This window comes from Penicillium psychrofluorescens, assembly GCF_964197705.1.
Source record: "Penicillium psychrofluorescens genome assembly, chromosome: 1".
Taxonomy (NCBI): domain Eukaryota; kingdom Fungi; phylum Ascomycota; class Eurotiomycetes; order Eurotiales; family Aspergillaceae; genus Penicillium; species Penicillium psychrofluorescens.
The window spans coordinates 3,569,364-3,594,124 of record NC_133439.1 but is presented as its reverse complement, the minus strand read 5'-3'; the positions used below and the strand labels follow the sequence as shown (position 1 = coordinate 3,594,124).

The 24,761-nt window shown below is 51.9% G+C and overlaps 10 protein-coding genes across 10 annotated transcripts; 5 read left to right on the top strand and 5 right to left on the bottom strand.

The window, feature by feature from the left end:
- Window positions 1-129: 129 nt before the first annotated feature.
- On the top strand, window positions 130-782 carry PFLUO_LOCUS1337 (uncharacterized protein; the record flags this gene model as incomplete). Its single annotated transcript, XM_073778369.1, has 2 exons — window positions 130-199; window positions 250-782. 2 exons carry the CDS (start codon window positions 130-132, stop codon window positions 780-782), a joined length of 603 nt encoding a protein of 200 aa, XP_073635430.1.
- Window positions 783-3,866: 3,084 nt separating this feature from the next.
- Window positions 3,867-4,406, top strand: PFLUO_LOCUS1336 (uncharacterized protein; the record flags this gene model as incomplete). Its single annotated transcript, XM_073778368.1, has 1 exon — window positions 3,867-4,406. The coding sequence occupies one exon, from the start codon at window positions 3,867-3,869 to the stop codon at window positions 4,404-4,406; it is 540 nt and encodes a 179-aa protein (XP_073635429.1).
- Window positions 4,407-4,665: 259 nt separating this feature from the next.
- On the bottom strand, window positions 4,666-5,292 carry PFLUO_LOCUS1335 (uncharacterized protein; the record flags this gene model as incomplete). The annotated part of the gene is made up of 1 exon (XM_073778366.1): window positions 4,666-5,292. The coding sequence occupies one exon, from the start codon at window positions 5,290-5,292 to the stop codon at window positions 4,666-4,668; it is 627 nt and encodes a 208-aa protein (XP_073635428.1).
- A 387-nt stretch (window positions 5,293-5,679) lies between these two features.
- PFLUO_LOCUS1334 (uncharacterized protein) lies at window positions 5,680-7,624 on the top strand (the record flags this gene model as incomplete). The annotated part of the gene is made up of 3 exons (XM_073778365.1): window positions 5,680-5,848; window positions 5,909-6,154; window positions 6,243-7,624. The coding sequence occupies 3 exons, from the start codon at window positions 5,680-5,682 to the stop codon at window positions 7,622-7,624; spliced, it is 1,797 nt and encodes a 598-aa protein (XP_073635427.1).
- An 895-nt stretch (window positions 7,625-8,519) lies between these two features.
- Window positions 8,520-10,221, top strand: PFLUO_LOCUS1333 (uncharacterized protein; the record flags this gene model as incomplete). The annotated part of the gene is made up of 2 exons (XM_073778364.1): window positions 8,520-8,871; window positions 8,924-10,221. 2 exons carry the CDS (start codon window positions 8,520-8,522, stop codon window positions 10,219-10,221), a joined length of 1,650 nt encoding a protein of 549 aa, XP_073635426.1.
- A 569-nt stretch (window positions 10,222-10,790) lies between these two features.
- On the bottom strand, window positions 10,791-12,123 carry PFLUO_LOCUS1332 (uncharacterized protein; the record flags this gene model as incomplete). The annotated part of the gene is made up of 5 exons (XM_073778363.1): window positions 10,791-11,182; window positions 11,244-11,308; window positions 11,365-11,750; window positions 11,807-11,917; window positions 11,977-12,123. 5 exons carry the CDS (start codon window positions 12,121-12,123, stop codon window positions 10,791-10,793), a joined length of 1,101 nt encoding a protein of 366 aa, XP_073635425.1.
- Window positions 12,124-15,440: 3,317 nt separating this feature from the next.
- PFLUO_LOCUS1331 (L-xylulose reductase) lies at window positions 15,441-16,241 on the top strand (the record flags this gene model as incomplete). Its single annotated transcript, XM_073778362.1, has 1 exon — window positions 15,441-16,241. One exon carries the CDS (start codon window positions 15,441-15,443, stop codon window positions 16,239-16,241), a length of 801 nt encoding a protein of 266 aa, XP_073635424.1.
- Window positions 16,242-16,880: 639 nt separating this feature from the next.
- PFLUO_LOCUS1330 (uncharacterized protein) lies at window positions 16,881-18,583 on the bottom strand (the record flags this gene model as incomplete). Its single annotated transcript, XM_073778361.1, has 3 exons — window positions 16,881-18,057; window positions 18,140-18,323; window positions 18,379-18,583. The coding sequence occupies 3 exons, from the start codon at window positions 18,581-18,583 to the stop codon at window positions 16,881-16,883; spliced, it is 1,566 nt and encodes a 521-aa protein (XP_073635423.1).
- A 1,106-nt stretch (window positions 18,584-19,689) lies between these two features.
- Window positions 19,690-21,540, bottom strand: PFLUO_LOCUS1329 (retrograde regulation protein 2; the record flags this gene model as incomplete). Its single annotated transcript, XM_073778360.1, has 2 exons — window positions 19,690-21,391; window positions 21,446-21,540. The coding sequence occupies 2 exons, from the start codon at window positions 21,538-21,540 to the stop codon at window positions 19,690-19,692; spliced, it is 1,797 nt and encodes a 598-aa protein (XP_073635422.1).
- Window positions 21,541-21,790: 250 nt separating this feature from the next.
- Window positions 21,791-24,100, bottom strand: PFLUO_LOCUS1328 (uncharacterized protein; the record flags this gene model as incomplete). Its single annotated transcript, XM_073778359.1, has 2 exons — window positions 21,791-23,183; window positions 23,256-24,100. The coding sequence occupies 2 exons, from the start codon at window positions 24,098-24,100 to the stop codon at window positions 21,791-21,793; spliced, it is 2,238 nt and encodes a 745-aa protein (XP_073635421.1).
- Between the last annotated feature and the right edge of the window lie 661 nt (window positions 24,101-24,761).

Below are 24,761 nucleotides of genomic sequence, written 5' to 3'. Positions count from 1 at the left end.
TATATAATGGAAACCGCCTGAACATTTCCGCTTCCAAATAATACGTATATTTCGTTGACAATGATGTCCTGGGTGTGGATTACATGGTTTCTTATAGCCGGCACGACGCAGCAATATCCACTGCTGCCCATGCAGCAACTCCAGGTTCGTTATCCTGGAGAAATTTGGGTCTGGCCGGGAATGACATTGGATGTTCAAGGTATGAAGACAGATTGTCATACTTGCCGAGCTTTGATAACTGTGCATTAGATACTAAGACTGTGCCCGAAATTGGCCACGCCAGTCTGCACTGCGGCACACGCTACCTGATCCTCTTCCTCGATCTCGACGTCATGATCCCCGGCACCGCAATCCAGACAGTTGTCCTGCACTGGTACCAGCCAGACCTCATACTAAACTGCACAGAAACAAACTCACCGGGTCACCTGGTGCCGTCCGATGGTAGTGGCGGGCCGTCTTCACCCATCGCCGAATATATTGGACCTCAGCCTCCTCTTGGCTCGCATCACCGTTATGTCTATCTCCTGTATGTGCAGCCATTAAAGTATCGTTTTCCAGCTTGCTTTTCGCACATCCCACCGGAGAACATGGCCGCACGTGCTGGGTTCGATGTAAGGCAGTTTATGCAGGCGGCCGGACTGGATGTCCCGCTCGCGGTGACTTATTTCTTTGGTCGTAATGAGAACCCTGGCCGGCCATCTCGGACTTGGCAGAGTGCAACGACAACCTCGTTCCAGTCGGTGACCTGTGACCCGGCTTCTACTGAGGCAATATGGAAATGAAGCTGGAAGTGCAAGGACGTCCCTTGACGCAGGCTCACAATGTGCTTACTGGACAGACGTGCATCAAGCTATCTATTGTTTCCCAATTGTGTCTAGTAGCGCATCCACTTGCTCATATCTAACATTCGTCTCGAGCGTATAGTGTGTTGCTATCTAGTTCTGATATCAAGGCGATGTTAGACGCTAGCTAGTGTATTCCTTAAACTCTTCTCTGGTAAAAAGCCCCTTTACGACAATTTGTCAAGACGTACCCAAAAGGGTATTCGGATGCTCCAGATATGAGTTTTACTGAGAGTGGCCTTATATTTCCAAACAGTCAAAAGGCTACTCGTCTTCTAGAAGTCTCCACATGCACCCACATAGCCCCTGTTAGGTAAGACTGTCAGGGTCGGAGTGAGTCTATTAGCAACGTGAATATGACAGGAGCAAGATGATGATGAGAAGAAATTGCAATACCATACAGCTGCATAACCACAACTTAAATGATTGCTGATTCCCCACTTCTCAGCTCTGCCGTCCCCTCAGATTGGAGCCTTTGCGGGCGATGGCGTTGTGGCAAGGCACAAGTAGTACTCCTGTATGCTCGGGTAGGACAGGACCTACTTGTAATGAAGGAACCTGCAGGATGTAACTCTTTCATCGTTCCGGCTTGTCGTGCAATCGTGGCAGCCCACTTTGCACTGAAAAAGTATAATGGCTTTTGAAGTGAGCCTAATTGCAGCCTGTTGATATCTTATCTGCGACATAGATCGGATGTGTTGATGGAGAAGACCTACCGAGGTACACGGCTACGTGCGCAACAAGCTCATGACTCCTTTATATGAGACGAGGGTGTCCAAATCATCTAGACCCCCTGCTTAATCGAATTCATGAGAGTCGCTTGAATTGATTATAAGCATGTCCAAGTCGTCAAAACCCAATACCAGTACGCTTCCAAAGAGTGTAAAAGTACGCTCTACCTGCAACGCTTGCCAACAGGCCAAGATTCGCTGCAGCCATGAGAAGCCCGCTTGCCGACGATGTCAAAAGCATAAGATCGATTGCGTATACAGCATGTCGAGGCGATTGGGACGACCAGCGAAGAAGAGAGATTCTCAGTCGCGGCTACGACAGAATGATGACAGCCCTGTTCGACAGCAGCAAGAAATAGGTTACCAGGAGCACGAAAGGAAGATGCCAAGGGCGGCAAGGAAGAAATGCCATCAGGATAGTGCAGAGACCGAGATTCAGACCCTAAAGCGGGGCATGAAGAGGGTCTCCGTGGAAATGGAGAACAAAGTGCATACGCCAATTATGTCTAACGACATTTCCAGTTAGTGGCTTCGTATTGTAATTGTCGTGCAGAGACTGACTTGAATCAACTAGTGCTCGATATTGACATTGAATCCGAAGTCTGGTTGCAAGAATTGATGTCGACTCAACTCAATGAACCTGCCACCAATAGCATTGACACCAGATACGATGATAATGATAATGTCGACCTTGATGACCTCATTGATCCTTTTGGTAACTCCAAATACCCTGGTCCATTTGTTGACTATTCTGGCACGGACTCGTTTCTTTCAACGACTATGACGGTACCTGACCCGGCGGCAGTGCATCCATTTGCGAGAAACTGTCTTTCAGGCTTCCAAGGTCTGCGAGATGAGGCAGTAGTAACATCAGATTCTCAAGAGATGGGTTTCTTTTCTTCATCTTTAACACCGAGCGTGGATTCAGGGCAGAAAATGCAGTCCCAATCTGGCCTATGGGCCATGGGTGGCGTCCCAAATTCAAGGATATTGATGGATTCATACAATCACAAAAATCCAATTGAGTCCCCAGAAGATAGTATTTACTCTTCAGAGGAACTAGAGACTGAGCTGATTCCGGAAACTCCAAAAGGCTGCATTTGTACGCCGGACGCCTGGTCAATAGGGGAGTTGGTCCGAGCTGGGCTGAGGCCGGGCAAGGATGAGACTGATATTGACGGCCTTTTGTCATACCAAAAGGAGCTTCAACGGCAAGCGGAATTGATACTACGGTGCAGCGTCTGCTTAAAAACAGAGTCTCGCGCCAACGTGCTCATGGTCATCATTGTGAGCATTGATAGCCTCCTGACCACACTCGAGGCAACTGCAACATCTGTCAAATCCTGTCTGCACGAAGACCAAGCTCTTTCGAATTTACAGTGCGGAGTCAGGAAACAGAGAGATATCCAGAGCGGTCTTGGCTCTCATATGGAAGCGTGCCCTTTGCTTGTAGGGAACTTTCAAGTTCCGATGGAAGACAAGACTTGGTTCCTCCGGCGCATGCTGCAGACGCGACTTTCTATGTTGCTATCAACGATTCGGCGCATTCGCGTTTATACTCAAGATCTCTTCATTGCCACACCTTATAGAGGCCGATTGATGATGATCATGGAGACGGACCGGCGGCTGCAGTTGATTTTGATGAAGATCAGAATGGTGACTGGCCGATATGAAATCAGCGCGGGTAATCTTGTAGACTCTAGTGTCGCTGCATGGCATAGTTAGATGAATATAGCTGGCTGTTAGCAAGTGGCGCAGCCATTCAGACCGCTCTCGCATGGAAAAATGGAATCAGGTGGCGATGAGTAACTAGTCGACATGGCGTCACGCAGGAATGATAGCGACAAATAGTTCTGCCTGATCTGCCAATAGAAGAGCGCACAAAGCCTGTCAACCCGCCGAGGAAGCCCTTGAAGATGAATGGTGTGACTTTGTCTGGACCCTGCAGATCAAACTCACACTCAACGAGCGTAGAGGTGGGTAGAGGTCCTCGGCCATTCATGCCGGGCGCGGGCCTGTAAGACAAAGTTAACAGTCCTCCTTCCATGTACCTCAATAAAGCAAGATTGTGATGACAGATTCTGGTGCACCATAACTGAAGCAGCTGCATATCAAAGTGTGGCGGTAATTTTCGAAAATAAAGAGCGTTTTCCGTCAACCGCCGAGTTCGCAGATACCCAAAAAGCCAGCAAGACTAGCCAGATCAACTTTACCTCCAGATGAGCTTCTTGTCCGGAGGACCACCATGAACTCTGAAAGGAATTGTCGATGTTCCATGGATGCCTTGCAAATCATGGCGGAATTGCGAAGTGTCCATACGGTAGTCGATGTGGAAACCATTTTCGAACTGGTCCACCGTGTCTGTCAGCAGGGCTCCGTTATGGTCAACTGTAACGACTGCGTCAAGACAACCCAGCCATCGATGGTGACTTTATTCACACTGTCTGAGCAATGCCTGGCTTTGTTCGAGGCCGTGTGCGCCGCATATGACATCTCGACCCAACCAGCTCTCTTCGATCCCAGCATCCTCGCGTTTGAGCAGCCTCCGGGGCCCTTCGTTTGCATCCGAAGCAAAGTTGTTCTTGGCCAAACCGAGCTCGATGAAGATGAGGCCCGACTGTTAGTTCGCACGCTCCTCGGCCGCACACTGATGCGCTTGGTGGAGCTGATGGAGGACCTGAAAGGGAATGTGCGCGCGTTATTGGAGAATGCTCAGCATAACCGCGCGGGCACCGCCGCGCTGAGGACCTGCGAAAGTTCTGTCGACGGCACCATTGGGCGGCTGGCCGTCTTCTTGCGGCAGGTTGAGGGCGAAGGTGGTCCACTAGCCTGAAGAGCAGACCGGTGATGAAATCACGGATTGAATGTCGAATATTAGATTGATATAAGAAGTAGGTAGACCATGTATACATGTCATTGAATTCGCAAGACTCGTGCCAGGGACAATTCGTGAGACCACTCGTTAAACAAAAATAAAAAGAGTCGTTCCGCTTCGTAAAACATTGGGCACCTCATGCGTCTAGCTCAAACTCCACCCTTGTACCTCGATTTCTCTGAATCATAAATGGTTCGCTGTGACAAGTGATGGTCGCCTAGGTGGACCAGGGCCGCTCGAAGACGCCCGTCCACTGGCCCCAGCCAATGATCTTGCCCTCCATAGCCTGCTTGATCTCCGCCTTGGTCGCCCTTTCGGGGGTCTCCACTTCCAGTGGGGCATTGAGAGCGATGATGGTAAAAACATAGCGGTGACTTCCGTGGCCCAACGGAGCGCCTGCACCGATGTAGGGTTTACCCCTGATGTTGGGAAGGAAACACCAGCCGGCTTTGGTCCGACGAGTTTGAGCGGCATCTTCTTGGACATCTTCTGGCGTGGCGGCAAGCACAGATGCGGGGATAGCCCAGAATAGGCCATGGTGAATGACCATAAACGGAATGGGGATGTCGATGTCTTCGCAGATCAGCATATATTCCTTGACGGGTTCCGTGGACTCTGGGGCGCTCCAATGCAGCTCTGGCAAAGCACCGGTCCGGTCCTCTGCGAGCATGCTGCAGCGCAGAGGCAGGCTGGAGCCGGAGGGACCACAGTCGGACTCGAGGGTCATGTTCGGCTCGGGCAGGTGTTGGAATGCGGGCCAGTAGGTCAGCTGGTGCGAGTCATGGGCGCGAATGGGGTAAAGCATCCGGCCGATGCCAAACTGCAGGTACTGGAAAACGGACATGGCAGCGGGGATTGAATGAACGAAGAAGAAAAAAAAAGAGAAAGAAGGAAAGAAAGTGTTGTGCTTGTTGTGGTTCGGCCTGGAGAAAGCGCGACCAGGCCGGTAACGGGTTGTGCAGGACGGGAAAGAGGACGGAGGAAGAGAAAGGAAGAGGAAAGAGCGGCCCGGACCTTGACTGGGGCCCTCCATCTTCCTTCTATGAATCCGTTCAAATAATCGGACGTCGTGATGAGGCTGAATGGTTGACAATGCAAACCCCGATGATGCCCCACTGTTTACCCACTGTTCCTGGTCTGCAATGACAACATCCGCCCGCATCCGGTCCAGTTGTCATCCCTGGCGCCTGCGTCGGTCGGAACATCACCATTTTCTCTCTCACGAACCTTCATGTTCGCCTCGCTGCTGGACGCGGTCAAGGTTCCTCCGCCCTCCGAGGGCGTTCAACAGCGACGTCCGCGCTATGCGGGCGAGGACACTACGTCGACGAGCCGCCGTGAGATCCTGGGCTGGTATGCCTACGGGATGGCGGCGGAGGTCTTCGCGGTTTGCGGTGTAGGTACGTATTTGTTGTGATTCCCACTCTCGTAAGCCCAGGAGCTAACCCGATCGCCCGTAGGCTCATTTCTGCCCATCACCCTCGAGCAGCTGGCCCGTGAGCACGGCACTTTGCAGACGAGCCACCTGCCCTGTGTCGGCGACCGTACCGCAAACAATGGCACGCAGCCTGGAGAGAATGAGCAGTGCCTGGTTGGCCTGCTGGGGCTTCAGATGAACACCGCGAGCTTCGCCATGTATACCTTCTCGTTGGCGGTGCTTGTCCAAGCTTTGACATTGATATCGTTCAGTGCCTTGGCGGACTACGGTATGATTGCACACCACCAGCTTGTCCCAGCAGCAGTATATACTTGGACATTAAGGTTAACAACATTTGTCTCGTTGGAATGATACAGAGAACAATCGCAAGACGCTGCTCATGATATTCGGGTTCATCGGCTCCGCCACCAGCATGCTATTCATCTTCATCGCGCCGCCTGTGTTCTTCCTCGCTCCAATCGTGGTGGTTATCGGTGTGACCTGCCTCGGGTCGTCATTCGTGGTGCTGAACTCTTACCTCCCCGTCCTGGTCGCCAACGACCCGTCCATCCAAGAGACCAAAAAGGAAGAGGGCGAGGAGTTATCGGAGTTGCATCGGAACGAGGATGCTTCCGGTTGGAATTCATGGGGTGACGAGGAAGATAGTTTGGATGGCGTGGCGGAGGATCACCAAGATCCCCATGCCCCGAATTCATCATCGCCAGAGCTTCAACTATCGACCCAGATCTCATCGAAGGGAGTTGGTCTAGGGTACTCGGCTGCGGTATTCGTACAGTGTCTCAGTATCCTGCTGCTGGTCACTCTCTCAAAGACACCCCTGGCAAAGGCGTCCGGGACGCTTCCACTCCGGTTTGTGTTGCTGCTAGTAGGGATCTGGTGGTGCGCGTTCACCTTCGTCGCTCGTCGATTGCTACGCCCTCGGCCGGGCCCAGCGCTGAGTACATCCACGCCAAATGGATCTCGCAGTCGCTGGCGGGTGTGGTTGCGGCTGATGGGATTTGCGTGGAAGTCCTTGTGGCGAACAGTAAAAGTGGCCATGCAGCTGCGCGAAGTGCTTCTCTTTTTGGTCGCATGGTTCCTTTTGTCTGATGCGATGGCCACCGTCTCCGGCACGGCGATTCTTTTCGCTCGGACAGAATTGAAGATGAGTACGACGGCGGTCGGGCTGCTTTCAATCACCGCCACTCTATCGGGCATGACCGGCGCCTTCCTGTGGCCGCACGTGTCCCGTCGTTTCGGACTAGAACCCAACCACACCATCATCCTCTGCATCGCGTTGTTCGAGATTATCCCCCTCTACGGAATGCTTGCCTACATCCCATTCATCAAGAACTGGGGCGTCATTGGACTACAACAGCCGTGGGAGATCTTCCCCCTCGCGATTGTACACGGAACTGTGTCTGGCGGTCTTGCATCATACTGTCGCTCCTTTTTCGGTCTTTTGATCCCACCCGGCAGTGAGGCGGCGTTTTATGCCCTCTACGCGGCCACCGACAAGGGAAGCTCGTTTATCGGCCCTGCCATCGTTGGGATGCTCATTGACACGACCGGCCAGGTGCGGTCTGGGTTCTTCTTCATCGCGGTTCTGATTGTATTACCGATCCCTCTCGTCTGGATGGTGAATGCCGATAAAGGCCGTCGCGAGGCCGTGGCTATGGCCCAGTCCCTCGATACTTCTCACGGGGGACCTGCAGGGGATGTCCAGGAGGCGGAAGGGCTCTTGGCCCGTCATGAATAGATTAGATGAGATAGACTTATGGATATAGATAGATATGATTTGACCATTATTCCTTGTTGATCGTTTGGAATTCAGAGGCGCCTAGAGATGGCCTCAATTGCATGCTAATACCCGATCAATGATGGAATCGAAGCATGATTTGAACCCTCGGGTCAGTCGGTAGAATCTTAGATTCGTCGAAGTGATCTGGCAAATAATAATCACAACCTCGGAAAATTACTCTTCTCGGTACTCCACACGCGGATCCTCGGCATCTGAGTTTCGCACTAAACCTTGATTTACTCCTTGACCTCAATGCGCTCCAGCAGGACAACGATAATGTGGCGACCAGACACCGTCAGCTTGTTTGCGTCGCCTCGAGATGGAATCGCGTCCCGGAGTAATAATTCAATCATGGCTTCACGGTGAAAATTTCCTGTCATTCGAAGTCCTCCTGCCGCAACGAAAATCCGACCCCGGCTCCGCAGCGGCCTCCGCATCGTATTAGGAATAGGGTCTTTTGTCCCCTCCGGAGGCGTCCAATCATAACACTGTCCCAGGCCCAAGGCCGCGCTTCCCCAGTGTCTAGTCGAGTCGACTGCGAAATGTTCTGTTTTCCAACAAGTAAATTTCGATTGTCTTGAGATATCCCTGCCAGTGATAGGTGCGAAAATCTACGCTGGCTTTCCCGACCTGACTATCCGTGGCCGCAACACGCCCAAAACCGTCGGCCTGATTGGCCTGAATGCAGGGATGACAGCTGCTGTTTCTCCACGCGATCCCCGGATCAGAGCTTAGTTCCTCACGTGGGGGAAATCAACATGTTGCATATATAGTTAGCAGCCCCTTTTTCGGAGGCCTGTATCGTATCACCCGGCGAAAGGCATCACGACTGGTCTACGGCCATCTGCCCTCTATGGCGACCCCTATCGAAACCGAGATTGCGCTGGAGAAGGCTGCCGCCCATCATGTTGAGGATACACTTGGCCACGGAGCAGTTATCGAAGCCAAGCAGGCTACCGATGAGGAGCACGCCCAAACGGTATGGCAGGCCATCAGTCAGAACCGCAAAGCCGTGGCGTGGTCCGTCATGATCTCCATGTCGATCATCATGGAGGGCTACGACACCATCCTCATGGGCAACTTCTTCGCTTATCCCACGTTCACACACAAGTATGGTCAAGACTATGGCGGGAAAACTGGGTGGCAGGTGTCTGCCCCTTGGCAGTCAGGCTTGAACATGGCAAGTACTGTCGGTGCTGTTTTCGGTTAGTCGTTGCAACTCACCCATCAAAGCACTTGAATTGACGTGTTGTGTAGGTGGAATTATGAATGGATATTTTGCGTCTAAATTTGGATACCGCTCCGTCATGATAGTTTCTTTGGGTTTCCTGACAGCGTTCATCTTCATCCCTTTCTTTGCAAACTCGGCGGCTGTCCTTCTTGTCGGTCAGATCTTGTGTGGGCTCTCATGGGGGGTGTTCGCGACAGTTGGCCCGGCCTACGCCTCTGAAGTCTGTCCGACCAACCTGCGCGGTTACCTGACCATATATGTTAACATGTGCTGGGCTATCGGCCAGATGATAGCCTCTGGAGTGTTGTATGGCCTGGTCAACCTGACAAGCCAGTGGTCATATCGGATTCCGTTTGCATTGCAATGGATCTGGCCTGTTCCCTTGATGGTTGTCTGCTGGCTAGCTCCAGAGAGCCCTTGGTACTATGTCCGGAAAGACCGCTTGGAAGACGCCAAACGCAGTCTCCGGCGCCTGGCTGGTGGTAAGACGGAGGAACAAATCAACGGCCAGCTGGCCATGATGGTACATACTGCAAAGCTCGAGTTCGAAATTGAGGCAGGCACCAGTTACCTCGATTGCTTCAAGGGCGTAGATCTTCGCCGGACCGAGATCTGCTGCGTCACCTTTTTGGGACAGATTCTCTCGGGCAGCTCGTTCGCCTACACCCCGACCTATTTCTTCGAGCAAGCTGGCATGAACACCAGCCGATCATTCCAGCTAGGCGTCGGATGTACGGCTGTGGGCTTGGTTGGGACTGCCCTCTCCTGGGTTCTGATTTCCAACTTCGGACGTCGCACCCTGTACGTCTGGGGCCAGGGGTCCCTGTTCGTTCTTTTGTTTCTGGTCGGCATTATCAGTGCGGCATCGCGAAGCACCGGAGCCATGTGGGCTCAGGCAGCACTTTGCATGTGCTGGCTGCTCGTGTACTCCTTGACTGTTGGGCCAATTGCTTATGCCATTGTCTCGGAGATTTCTTCTGTCCGTCTGAGGCCGTTGACAATCTGCCTGGCGCGCACAGCCTATCAATTAGTCAACGTCATATCGCAGGTGCTTGAGCCGTACTTCATGAATCCCACGGCATGGAACGAATCCGGGAAGACGGGCTTCTTTTGGGGTGCGACGGCGCTCTGTGCCTTCATCTGGGCTTTCTTCCGGCTACCAGAGCCCAGTGGCCGCACGTATGCGGAACTGGATGTCTTGTTCGCCACCAAAGTTCCAGCGCGCAAATTCGCTTCAACCCCGATCGATGTGTATGCCGTCGGGCAATCCACTTCACAGGAAGGGCTAGTCCGCGAGGAGGCGGTGCAGGAAATTAAGGAGTGACCATGTCGGTAAAGAGATTGATAGATGCGTGACGTGGACTTGCTGATCTGACAAGGAGTATGCGTGGTGTTGCCCGGTGTATATACCACTAAATTGTGAATGAACCAAGTACACAAGACTCGTTCCGTTTCATCTACCTCAATGGGCCACGTCCGATCCGAGACGCTGTATTGGATTACTTTCTAAGCCTTTTCTCTTGAATTCGGTCCCTATAATTGACGCCAATTGTAGCGGTCGAGATCAATAACGATTGATGGTGATCATGAGGTTGGTAATAATAACAGGGCTAGGCCACAAAAGCAAGGGCAAAATACCAATTGGAGAAATTTCCGGCTCTGTTCGCCATCTCACGTACCATGAGCTCCATTGGCTTCATCGCGATCCGGCTCATCCCGTAGATCCTTCCCACAGTAGCGAAGGTTTTTCTGCAGAAATTCCACTATGTACGCGATTATTGGTGGTGTTTTACTATTCAAGAGGGCACAGGCTACATATATATAATTCCCTAGGGGTGTATAATACATGATTGTTGATCCAATATATAGAACCTGTTTGGATGCATTGAGTTCTCAGTCGGCATCTTGCACCGAGATGTGAACGGATCGCTCAACTTTCCAACCTGGGTGGCTGGGGTTAAGATCTTCTTCACTGCTGCTAGTCTGTTTCGGGTTTCGGCTGCCCATGATAGTCGTTGTTACCCCGTGGTAATCGTCGTTTTCATCGAGGGACCACAAATGGTGCATGTCGCTACGATCGTCCTGTTTCAGGTGCGAAGCTCGGACAATGCCGGATGGCATGTTGTTGGAGAGAGCGTACGTGCCGGCTTTGCGATTGGGACTCTGGTATGCGGAGGAACCTTCGCGGAAAAATCGGACGAGGGGTCGTAGTGTTGTGAGACAGCCGGCGGTGATGCCCAGGCCGGCCTCGATGTTGGACCAGATGGAGATTTGGTAAGTATTGTCTGCAAAGCTTGTCAGTCAAATCAAGGAATAAACAATGATGCTGTTAAAGTAAGCACATACAGAGGAATTGCCTGTCCTTATAATGACGAATGAAAGGAATCCGAACGATGACGGCAGCACTTGCACTGTTATGGCAGTCAGCAACTGTCTTCGAGTTTTCGGGTATTTCAGAAATACACACATGCAGCCAATTCCCAGGATGCCCATTATAGCTTGTTTGTTGCGACGGCTCATCCGCAGATTCCAGATCAACGCCACCGGGAGAAGCCCGATAGTCAGGTCGGTAATGGCGGCACCAACACTGTATAGATATGCGATTGCAATCAACACGTCCGAGTCAATACAAGTCCCCTGCTCCGAGTCCCGATTCCAGAAGAAGTCAACCGGTTGGCATTGGAAGATAGTAAAGAAGAGAAACACAAGGCCCACGCCAGTAGCCAGAGCGATGGCGCCATAAAGGACCCAGGCGTAGATGCGTTCGACTGTGATGCGTAACAGGGTGATGATGATCGAGAGTTTGGCGGCAACACAGGTCACCACATAGAAAATCTGGCCCAACCACCAGCACTGTTTACCAATGTTAGCGCCCTGAATCGATAATCTGTACTGTAGCAGAACCGTACCAGCATCGCTCGGGGGAAGTCTTCCGGGTAGACAATAAAGTAGGCTAACTCCCTGCCCATCCCGTATTGACACCCAACAATGCCACAAACCGCGAAGGCGAGATTAAAGGCCTATCATTCGAAACCATTAGCCACCACCTTGCTGCCGTTCCGATCTCAGTTAAACACACCATTGCAAGTAACATCATACTGTCATCCCACCCAAACGCCCGCACGAGATGGAGGCGTACAAAACATCGCAGGCAAACACTGACAGCTGAAATTGCGAGAAAGACGGCTGTCACCGTCGAAATTGCCTTGCCGTGACTGTCGTCCATTGTGACGGGATAGCGGTGCGGCAGGCATCGAGGTCTCGCATGCACAATAGAAAATCTTCCAGCGAGGAGACCCCTCCTGTTTCATTCTCCCTACTACAAACCCCCACACAGACCCCGTATTATGACCCAGAAAAACATTCAATAGTTCTTGGCTCAACGATGGTGCCGAGCCCCTGCGCCGTGAACCCACCTTGTGCAGACCCGCTTAGGTCGAGTCTAATTGATGGATCAGCACGCGATCTGAACCGATTCGGCAGCAACCGCGGCATGAATTGCTAGGTGCACATGTTCAGACCCATGTGGGCTCGCGGATCTTTTCTGGGATGTGCAATATTCGTCATCATTCATGAGAGTCCTCGCTCCCGGCGTCGGGGGGGGGGGGGGGGGGGGGGAACACCTAGGGCAAATCGGTGCAGTGCAGGGCTTCCGCATCAGGGGTAATTCACAAGTAGAGTTCCCATCTCATCCATATGCCATTAGCAGGAGTTCACGGTCTAAGGTTTCTCTCCTCGCCAAAAGTAAACAAAAGCAGTAAATTACGTGATTAATGTCGATCTCGCCATTGTCGATACGGCATGCTGCTGTAAAGCCGCCACGACGGATCCGAGTCCTTTGGAACTACAGAGAATGACTTACGCACTATTGGGTCGTGTCTACTGCAGACCTCGCTCTGTTCAATACGATTTGTCGGGCGGTCTTTCGCCGTTGGGTCTAATGTATACTATCACAATCTGACGGACTCGATCCGCTGCCCAAGTCTAGCAACAACAGATCGGCCACAGGCATATGAGGCAGAGTGGCTCTTGATAGCCAAGACAATAATAATCGAACGACCTCTATTGTTGTGGCCGCTATTTACATCATGGTACGCAACATTGCTGTAGTATAATTTGTGGATAGTCAGCGGTGGCGTGGATCCCAAGCCAGCCGGCATTGGAGCCCTCGCGCATGTAGATAGAACCCGGAAAGCTGTCACACGACGAGATAGCAGTGCGCGTCTGTATTTGGATAGTCATGTCGAACTAAAATTATGAAAGTGTATATAACAAAAAAAGGGTTGTGTCTACGTCATATATATATCTTGGCTCATGATCTCAAAATCTCATATCAAGGACTCACTCCGGTGGAGTTTCTGCTGCGTACGTGTTTTGTGTTCCGTCATACCTCCCAGCCGCTCAGCACTATACATGAATGGTTCCAACGTGACGACTTACATCCTATAGGCAAGGTCTGAGATGGGTAGGACGGAGGATTAAAACACACGAAGCACAAGCTGAGCCCGCTTCAGCTGAGGATGAGATTCCTTAGAATATAAGGTAGACCCGTTTTGCTTTTCTAATTCTCGATAACACCATTTGCCCAGACACTCCGTTTCTCAACTTTCTCAAAGAGCTTGTCAACATGTTTTACACCAGACTTGTCACCATCACTGCCGGGCTCTTGGCCGCCATCAGTTCGGCTTCGCCCCTCTTTGAAGATCACTCTGTAGTGAGTAGCAGACTTTATTTATCTAGCACGTGTGTTGAGCTAGACTGAGCTCATTCGAAGATCGAATACTGTACTGGAGTCCTTGACTGCCATTTCGAACGCGTTCGCGATAATCAGTGTTTGAAGCTGAGCCATCCGTCAGTATTGCTTTCCCAGGTGTCGAGGTTGCCGTTAACAATTTATTATAGTGGTGATGTACATTGGATTGGAGGCTCAGACGACTGTTGGCTGTACGGGTAAGCAGATCTCTTGACCTTGGCCCGTCTACAGATTCTGATGAACCCAAAAACATGCAGTGATGATGAGTGCAATGGTGATGGCAAGTACTCGCTTGACATCCTTCCAACCAGTTTTGATCCACCTTTCAGTGGCATGGCTGTCTACTGTTCGTGAGATAGTTCATGTGTTATGGAGTGTGGTCTCTGAAAGCCATGGAAATTGGAGAGCATTTCTTGTCATTAAATTACAGATCGACTTCACTCCGGGGTTCGTTACATTCTTAGTAGAATGGAAAGGACGTTGAAATCGTCAGACCGCTATTTTCTCCGGGCCTTGATCCTCGAACACCTCGCTGTGTGGCTCGAACATAGATTCCCGCATAAACGGACAGCGCCGTTGAATTTCCGGCCCCTTCAGCACCAGTACCACTGTCACAACAGAGAGGGCAGCCCCAACAAATCCGAGTAGAGACCCGGCCCGCCCGTAACCAAGTGTCCCAAAAACTTCGTAGGATGCAAGGGAAAGAGGTAGTAGATCTAACTGACATATTGTTCATACCGTCCGAGGAAAGAATCACTGAACTCGTTGTGACGGAGAGTGCTGGTCGTAGTTTGGACCGTAGATGATCGACAGACGGGTTCAGCCGTGCTGCCAGATCTCGGCTGCGCTTGAGGCTCTAATTGCTCGTTTTGTTTCTCCATTGTGGACGACCCCTGGTTTCGAGATATTGATCACACGGAGGGATGCACCAGACGATACATGAACATTGCCACATCCCACATCGCCAATGACTTAACGATTTTCCGGTCGGGACGCGATAAAGCTTATCAGCTCGTCCTGACGATAAGGGGATCGGTGATATTCTTCTATATTGCAGATCCAGTCGTGCAATCGCAGGATCCGCATAGAGGAGTCGACTTCTGAGACGGACCCCAGCCTTCATTATCCAATCATCTCTCTGTTGGATTTTTCCAACCGCACATACCCGGCGGGACGTGCTATTTAGCCGAATTGACATTCTCCCTACGATTGACAAGAAATGCTCGGTCTTGGCAGGTGAGGGGCCCCACGTCGCTGGCGTTCCACTCAAGACACGAGAGAAAAAACAACAAGAACAACAATAAACCAAGTTGGAAGTTGGGAATGCCAAATTGCTTCGTGCTGTCTACATTCATCGGTATGCTCATGGAAAGATATCACGCACAGAGGGGCACCTGAGCTGGGCAGCCCTCGACTCAGATCAATTGCATTGAGTCGATGACATCACAGCTCCGCAGTCATCCGTCTTGGATTGTAGGCGATCCTAACGTGTTTGACCGATAATTCGACACAGATGAACCTCTGACAGTACGAGGAGAGGGACCTAAAAGCGCGCTCAGACTTGAGGTGCTCAGTGTAGCAGAGAATCAAATCGTGGGATGTATGGCGGGACAATCTTGTCAGCATTGAGGTCATTAGGTCATAGGCTGGCGCCAGGTGGGACATATATAACTAAAACCAGTTTCCCCCCGCTGCGACTTCTTGCATCTTCCGTTTCTCTCTCTCTCTCACACTCTCACTCTCAATTCCACTTCCACTCACCAGCCTCGATTCTTCTTCCACCACCCACCATGCCTATCCCCGTCCCCAAATCCGATAGCCTAGTGGAACTCCTCAGCCTCAAGGGCAAGGTTGTGGTCGTCACTGGAGCTTCAGGACCCCGCGGAATGGGCATCGAAGCAGCTCGCGGGTGCGCTGAAATGGGCGCCGACGTGGCCATCACGTATGCTTCTCGTGCAGCGGGCGGAGAAAAGAACGCCAAGGAGCTCCAAGAGAAATACGGCGTGAAGGTGAAGGCCTACAAATGCGATGTCGGAAACTGGGAGAGCGTCAGCAGCTTTGTCGATACAGTGGTCAAGGACTTTGGCAAGATCGATGCGTTCATCGCCAATGCCGGCCGCACCGCAAGCAGCGGCGTTCTTGACGGCTCGGTCCAGGACTGGGAGGAGGTGATCCAGACGGACTTGACGGGTACCTTCCACTGCGCCAAGGCCGTCGGTGCTCATTTCAAGAAGCGTGGCACCGGCAGTTTCGTCATCACCTCGTCCATGTCCGGCCTGATCGCCAACTACCCTCAGGAGCAGACCTCTTACAACGTCGCGAAAGCAGGCTGCATCCACATGGCGCGTTCGCTGGCCAACGAGTGGCGCGACTTTGCCCGTGTCAACAGTATCTCCCCTGGCTACATTGATACGGGCTTGTCGGACTTTGTGGACCAAGAGACTCAAAACCTCTGGCTTTCTATGATTCCGATGAACCGTAACGGTCAGGCTAAGGAGCTCAAGGGCGCCTACGTGTATCTGTGCAGTGATGCGAGCACCTACATGACCGGTAATGACATGCGCATTGACGGAGGATACTGCGTGCGGTAAGCGGATCTTCTCATGGAACGACGTCCACTTCGATAGCTGTCCGCTGTGTAACTCGAACCAACGGGAAAGGACGCCTATGAATCGAAGCTTTGTTATGATGCTACTTGTAGCTACTTCAGTTAATTCAAAACATTCTCTGCTACTTGGGCTTGCTGCGTACTTTGTGTAATCCAATCCGGCAATAATGCGACCTATTCTATATGAATCAAATACGGCAGCAACCGCGAGTTTTCATACTTAGTCTTGATTCCATAAGCTTGGATTTCCCTTTCGATTATAAAGGACCAAGACATCCGTCCTATCCTTGGAGCTAGCCAGTCCAGCGACCCGCAATGATGGCTGTGATCGGAACCTCTCCGAAATGTCGGACCAACACTGCCCAGCCGAGGCTTGCCGATATACCAATTTGCCGAGATGAGACGAAGCAGCGATCCCGAAAATCACCCTTAGCGAGTCCTGTTGCTCCGTCTATTCAGAAGAAAATGTATACGCACATATGGGATAAAATTTAGCAAGTCTTGTACTCAGCTTTGCAAATTGATCCTATATACATATTCCGATAAACCCAAAAGGAAACCCATGCAATATGTCCATTTATCCAAAATTATCGATACGTATGTTCATAGCTTCAGAACCGGTTTAGTCCTTCGGTGCATCTTTTGTGTCAGCATAATCGATCTCCCCATCTTTGGTCATGTCAAAATCCACGCTGGGGTTGTCCGCCACGTGCATCTTCGGCAGGGAGCGCGCCAGACGGGGCGGGTCAAAAATAGAACGAGACTGTAGGAAGATCTCATCGATCTCCTCGAGTGAACGACCATTGGTTTCTGGAAAGAAGAAGTATACGATCGGCACAATTGCGGCATTAATCACAGCAAAGATGATATAGTACCGCCACTGAATGGAGTCAAACCCGACCGGTGTTACTTCTGCCAACAAAAAGTTGAATATCCAAACTGCACCGGTCGAGACGGCACTGATGGCAGCTCGTAACTGGAGAGGTGCCACTTCCGTTGCGTATAGGAAGGTCAGCCCCGAATAGCCAACCGTGAAAATGAATTCAAAGACGAATAAGAATATGACAGCAACGATCACGGCGCCGGTATTGGAAGGGGCTGATGTCGTACCCGCGAGGATCGCCATCGAGACGGCCATGCCACCGGCACTCCACAACATCAGCGGCCGTCGTCCTAGTCGATCAATAGTAAAGAAGGCCAAGAAACCACCTAGCGGCTGTGTAAGAACCATTGAGGCTGCCAAAATACGCGACTGCAGCGCGTCGAGGCCAAGATATTGTTGGAAAATAGTGGTCGCATAGATAGTGATCAGATTGATTCCGCAGATCTGCTGGAATGTCTGGCCCAGGGCGGCGAGAACCGTACGGTGGAACAACCGCTGTTCGCCCATCTTGATCAAATCCTTAAACGATCCGGATCCGGAGAGGGCGAGAGAAGCCTCGATATCCCGGATTTCGTCGGTGATCTGCGACGACATCGGCTCGTCGTCTGCCAGGACAGCCAGGATCTCCCGAGCCTCTGACACGCGGCCCTTCTTGATCAGCCATCGGGGAGACTCGGGAAAGATCATGATAAAGATCATCACCATCAAAGACAATAAGATCTGCAAAGCCAGAGGAAACCTCCACGAGACCGAATTCCCCTTGACAAAGTAGAAGCCAAAGTCAATCCAGAGAGAGATCGCAATACCTGCACCGATGAAGATTCCATCCGTGACGACATGGGCGCCACGCTTTGTCGCCTTGGAAATCTCTGCTTGCCATACTGGCACCGTCGCCACGTAACCTCCTGTGCCAAATCTGGAAGTCATGATTAGAGAAGAGCCGAAGGACGAAAGAAAGCCGCAAGAGAGATCCTGGGCGGAAATGAGAAGGGACATACCCGATAACCAACCGGGCCACGATGAATTGGGCCATTGAGAAAGAACTAGCCATCAAAACGGCGCCGATGATGGAAATACCGGAGGTAATGAAGATGACTCGCCGCCGCCCTAGCACATCACCCAGATGAATGCAAGAGAGGGAACCGAAGATTCCTCCGACTGCGTACAATGCGACCACCGTTCCTGCAAGAAGCCCTGGATTTTAGAACCAGATACCATAGAAACTTGGCGCACTTACCCTGGATGTTCGAATTGTAGTGTTTACTCGCCCCGTGGGTGGTAAGAGTGTTCATCTCAGGGAATGTCATAGCAAACGATTTGAGGGTCAATAGGCCGCCCATAACGCCCTGGTTGTATCCATAAGTGAGGAATGCCGGGCACACGACCAGCCAGATAATTGCCCGATTGAGCGCTGTCCCGCGAAGGCCGAAGTAAGGCGCCATGAAGTGTGTTATGGTGATGAGAATGAAGCTGTGACAAGATGAACAAGATATTATGCCACACCCGCTAGCGAGCTGCCCCACCAAATCATCGTCATCTTGGAATTGGAGCGCATATGAATGTTCAATGGAGCAAGAAGCCTGACGGCCAACTCCGTCTATCGGGAGATCGCAAGTCCGGGCGCATCCACTGGAGGTGGGTCTGCACTCTACGGGGCCCGGTGCTATCGCCATCGTTATTGGTGAGCTGAAGTGGCCAAAAACGCTGTAGGCCGAGCCGATTCTCGGATTGTGGAGCTAATCTTGCGTTTCGAGGCCGAATGGTGAATTTGCATTAGTTGACCGGCGTGGTTCGTTCCCTGGACTGCGCTCTCGACCCCAATCGGGATCCTAGTCTGCATAGAAACACTACCCCAGGAAAGTCAATCCCAAGTTGTGAATCCTGGGCTGGGTTCGATCAAAGATATGATGGGCCGTTAACTTCACGCCAACAGTACTGTCTGCCGACTTTGATCCACCATGATCCGTCGGAACCGGCCGACGGCGTCCAATTGTTCCCTCAGGCCAGAATGATAGTCGTGGAACGCATTTGTCTGCGGTTGGGTTCACGTCGATGCCGCCCAGACCTATAGGCATTATATACCGGTAAGCCTAGCTATCTGATGTGTCCCATAGCGCAAGCTTCGGCAGATGAGACGCAGAATACGGCAACATTTTTTGCTCCAGTGGCTGGTCTTGGACTAAGCTGGTGTGGAACCACTCGCACTGCGGATCTCGTTTATACGAGCGTTATTTCGTCATGATTGACATCCAGTCTGGAGCAAGTGCACATGTTTTGCGGACCCTACATACAATACACTTTTTCTGATCAGACGGAATGAAATTTCGTATATCTCGGGCAGATTCACAAGACCTATATTGCATGTATTGCCCTATTCTGGCCATATTACGAGCAGATTAGAGGCACATCGTGCAGCGCCAAGTTACAATTTTGCCCAAAATGCAAGGCTAGAAGGCCACAAAGAAGAGAGAACAGCAAAACATGGAAAAAGGCTGTTCCAATACAGCATAAATCACAGCAGCTACCCTGATCCAGTATTTGATCTGTCTCATGACTCTCGATGCGTGGCCAGAATGTCCTCCTCCACGACGGAGACCTGGACTTTCATTCCCCAGCCGTCCCTTCCACCAATCCAATTCTTCCGTTTACCAACTTTCTCAATTTTCTGCACATCTCGATCCAGTTCATCTTTCAAATGTGTCGGGTCATAATCCACTGTTTGAATTGCAATCTCCAGTCGAACTCCCTCCTTGTTTTTCTTTTTTCCAAAATCATTTGCCCATCGGGCCGCAGGGGTGATGCGCGGCTTAGACGTATCAATGGACCCGGTTGGATAAAGCTGGGCTAAAACAAGACCCAGCTTTCCCAGGTATCGAGTCCACCAGACCTCATCCGGGGCGAGGATCGCCTGCAGGTGAGATTTGAAGTCCATGTCGCGAGGCGGTAGTTCCCCGCCGTATCGCTCTTGGAGCATCAACGCCAAAAGAGCACGATGAGAATGAGGGATCCCATGAGTGGAGGACATGATACCCGTGCTGGTACTATAGAGAGCAGCGCTAGAAGATAGTTCTTTGGACATGGTCGCGTGCACGTAGAGGGCATTTGCAAATGCCTGGACGAGATGCACGGTGATGGAGGAGGCGACAGACCGAGTTGAAGAAGGTCGGGGAAGTGAAGCCAGCAGGAGTGAGGCAATGCCTTGTGCTGATGGAGGTGCATAGCAAGCGGTTGCAACCTCGAGAGGATCCTGTTGACGGACGACGGGCAACATCTCACGAAACAGCACGCCTTCTCGGACGCCTCCCTGGCAAAAATGGGCTTCCCTAATGCCGTGGGGCAACGATTCGGCGAGTACATTCACTAAGAATGCAACCGATGGCACTTGTTGGCGCCGGCGATCGGACACCCTGAAAATCGTGTGGGCGGTGCGAGCAACCTCCTTGAGAGTCTCGGTGTCTTCAAAGTCTGCCTTGCGTGCGGAATAGCCATTGATTATGGAGATGGGATAACTGCGACCGCGTGTCTGATGCAGATACAGCAGGAGATATCCCCAGCCTCGGAAGCCGCCGCCCGACAAATATAGCGGAAATCCTCCCTGCTCCCGAGCCCTCTTCAGCAGAGCCTCGGGGACATCCAGAGAGTCGAACGCCTCCCGGAATTTGCTGGCCATTTCATGCCGGAATTGCTCTCGGGCCTTCTGTGCTTCTTTCTTGCTCTTCCCACGCTCCAGATCGGCGAGCTTCTGGGTCAATGCTGCTGCGCCATACGGGAAACTGACCGACCCCCGCGGACTCATATGCACATTCCCTGAGTGGGAGATGATCCAGGTCATTTGCATGCTCCCACCGCCCAAATCCAGTGCCAGACCCTCGACATCTGAAAAGCTGCTAGCAATGCCCCACGCACCAACAATGCCTTCCTCCTCTTTCCGTAGCGCCTGTACTGAAATACCAGTCTTGTTGAAGATGGCATCGACAAACGCGGCACTATTGATCGCCGTCCGAGTAGCCTCTGTAGCGATGATGCGAATATTCTGAGACGGCACACCCATTTCGACACAGATAATCTGGAAACGGACAATGCCGCTGACTACCCGGTCGATCACAGACTGCGGGATTGGGATGCGCTCCCCAGTTTTGGACTCGATCTGAGCCTCATAGAGAGAGATATTTATTCGGTGAAAGTGAGCAGTCGGCAACACCCGGGTTGCTGGGGAAGAAAGGTCTGAAATGGAGCAGCGGATGCCATTGCTAGTACCCGTGAGCACAAAACCCGTCCATTCGACGGACTGATGGAATCCTCACCTGCCCAAGTCGATCACAGCATGCAGCTGTGGATTTTGGTCAAGACTGGAGTCCTGGCCAGATACTGTGAGTGGAATGTGGTCACCACCTCCCATGATGTTGGTGGTTGATGTGGTGGTTGTGTTGTGTTGATTGCGATCGACCAGAATGAAAAAAAAAGATGGTGACATCATTTCTGCCTCGAGGCGCGGTTGACGCCTCGATAGTACATTATTTACTACTATTAAACACTACAGCAAGCATGTTCATCAATCCTAATGATGCCAAATTGTGAAACTGTCCTACCTATTTTAATTCTAGGTAAGTGAGAAAAATGGAACTACAGTCCGCCATTTCGTTTCCACCTTACGTGAAGACGTTTCCATTGAGGATGTCCGCGCGTTTACCCAGATGGAAGAGAGGGATGTGCTCCACAGGCGCTGGAACAGTGACCGTTTGGCCGCCGGCATAGGTTTGGTTGGTCCACCAGTACGTCCACGGCTGGGTCGCATTGTCTGCTGTCCGTGGCAGGTAGACCGGCCACTCCGTCACGTTCGGGAGCGTCACCGGGCTCACCAACAATCGTGGCCCGAACATATACTGCTGGGTAGTCACATTGGTGTTCATCCGTGTCCACTGGCCGACGCGTGGATCACTACGCTCGAAGTCCATGTACAGCGGGCGCATGATCATGCGACCCGTCTTGTGCAGCTGGCCGAAAACTGTGCGCAGGTAGGCCCCCAACTGATATCGTAGATGGATGTAGGAGACAATGATAGGTGTGTTCTGTTCGCCGTAGGACCAGGGCTCATTTGCGCAGGTATATGCATCCTGGAAGTAGCATTCGCGGGAGCCGTGGGTGCGCATGAAGGGGAGGAAAGTCGCCCACTGCAACCAGCGGAGATACAGCTGGCGATATTCTGGCGTGTCGATGTTGGCACTCCACCACACCGTCGGATCGGCCTGGAAACCACCTGCATCCATGGTCCACCAACCCCAGCCAGTGGCTGCGGCGGACAACCCGCTGGCCACTTGCGCGCTCAGGGTCTCCCACACTGCAGTCGTGTCGCCAGACCAGATCATACTGCAGAATCGTTGGGAGCCGATATATCCAGATCGGCTCAGGGAGAGATGTTCACAGGCAGACCCTACATCGGTAGAAGTGACATTGCGCAAGCCCTCTTCGATGGCCTGCTGGTGGGCCCACGGATAAAGCTTGCCAACGCTACGCTGGGTGCCAGCAGCGTACAGCACATCAGGCAAGTCGAAAGGGATTGACTGGATATAGGCGCTTTGGCCGTTGTTCTCGTATCCCTCACCCAGGGAGCCTCCATCGGCCTGGTCAATCCAAAAGTTCTTGATACCGTTATCATAATAATTCCGCTTCAATGTGTCCCACAAGAAGCGGCGTGCTGCCGGGTTTGTGGAGTCATAGTTGCGAATATAGGATCCATTCCACGAATCCGTAGTGCCTGGGCCGGTGCGGGTGGCGGAGAGGAATCCCTGGGAAATCATATCCAGGTAGTTCACGCTGTTGTCCGCCACGCTGGGCCACAGGGAGGCCATCATCTCGGCGTTGGTCAGTTTTTTCACCTGCTGTGCCATCTCCGATACGTCAGGCCAGAGGCGTGGATCCAAAGCCCAATCACCTTGCTGAGCCCAAGACTGATAGTCAATGACAATCATCGAAACTGGAATTCGGCTCTCATGGAAATGCTGAGCCAGAAGCTCCACCTCAGTCTGATTTTCATATCGAAGCCTGTAAAAGTTAAAAAAAAAAGCGCATTAGTTTGCGAGTATGTAGGCAGTGGGATAATGTAAAATAACTTACTTGGATTGTATATAACCAAGAGACCAGTCCGGGGGAGTTGGTGCACGCCCAGTGAGCGCAGAAAGGCGCTGCTGCAGCGTGTCGTAGTCACTGGGGGCCGACGAGAAGATCACGTAGTCAACCACTGTCGCCGAAGCTGCAGTAAATCGGTTCCGCAGCGGACCGAATTCCATGCGGCCTTCGGAAGCCATGTTCCAGATAAATCCATACCCTTTGTTGCTCATGAACACTGGCGTGGGGATGTGGGTGTTGAAGTTGATCAGATCGATGGTCTGACCCTTTTTGTTGACAAGGTGGTCCTGCTGCGTACCGGTGCCATATATCTGCTCATCTGGCGTGGTACTGAATGAGAATTCAGCGCCAAACTCGCTGCCGGGTCCGGTCCAGGAGTAATAGCGGGGGTTGGTCGACTTGAGTGGTGCATACTCGTTTGTGAGGAGGGTCTCTGAGCCATTCGTTTCCATTCGGTAAAAGGCTAGTCGATAGCCTCCTGGATTGCCGCCCCAGCCGGAAGTACGGACGACTATGTTCCCATTACGAAGCTCTTCGGAACGGTTGCCGTTGAACGCAGTATCAAAAGACATTCCATGGGCATCGCCATTTTCGGGCCCTTCAAGGGGTGGATCATAAATGAATCCAATTTCCTGACCACTTGGCGGGCGATACGGCCATGCTCGGACACGGAAGCCATCGTACCCAAATGGTTGTACCAGCACGGTCTCAAAGCCATGCTGCATGCGAAACCCTTTAGAAGTGGGTTCGTGATAATCGCGCTGCTGAATGGGAGACGTCAAAACTGCGCTCGAGCCCCAAAGGGCATTGAGTGCCACAAGGGAGAGTCGCATATTCCGTTCTTAAACGAACCGATCGTGAATGTTGCAAAAGTGTCTCGCTTTCACTACCTCCACCGCTACTTTATACAACATGCCATGATCCGTTTAGCCTAATGGCCGGCACTGTCCTCTCTTTCGAACCTCCACTGAATAGGCCACTTGAGTAAAGATCGACATCAACAGCTGTTACAGTTGCGGGTTGAGGTATGTAAGGCCAAAAGAGTGAGGTACGGCATCGGCCGAAGTGCTCCGCACGGCCCACCAGACAAGAGGTGAATGGAGCGCATTGGCCCGAGAATGGGTGGCCGATCATTATCAGATTGCATATTTACCCGAGTTAGTGCGGGATAGAGTGCAGTAATCCGCCGTCGGATGTCCCCCGTGGTGTGGAGTTTGGGATAACCGAGGGCTTTGGGTGTGGAGAAACGCTACGGACTATGCCGCAGGTAGAATATAGTCGCTAGATGTAGACAATCCCGAGTGTCGGTGGGCCGTGTAACAAAGAGCTTCGTCCAATAGTCTATTCTATAAACGGAGTAGAATGCAAGTTATCATTTAGCCTTGGGGCGTAGATTTATCCGCTGTACTCGATGACGTCTTCTTGAAGGCTCTTCCTCTAGATGTATTATCTGGGTTTCCTGCTGAATTGGTCTTCGTCTTCGTGCCATCGAAC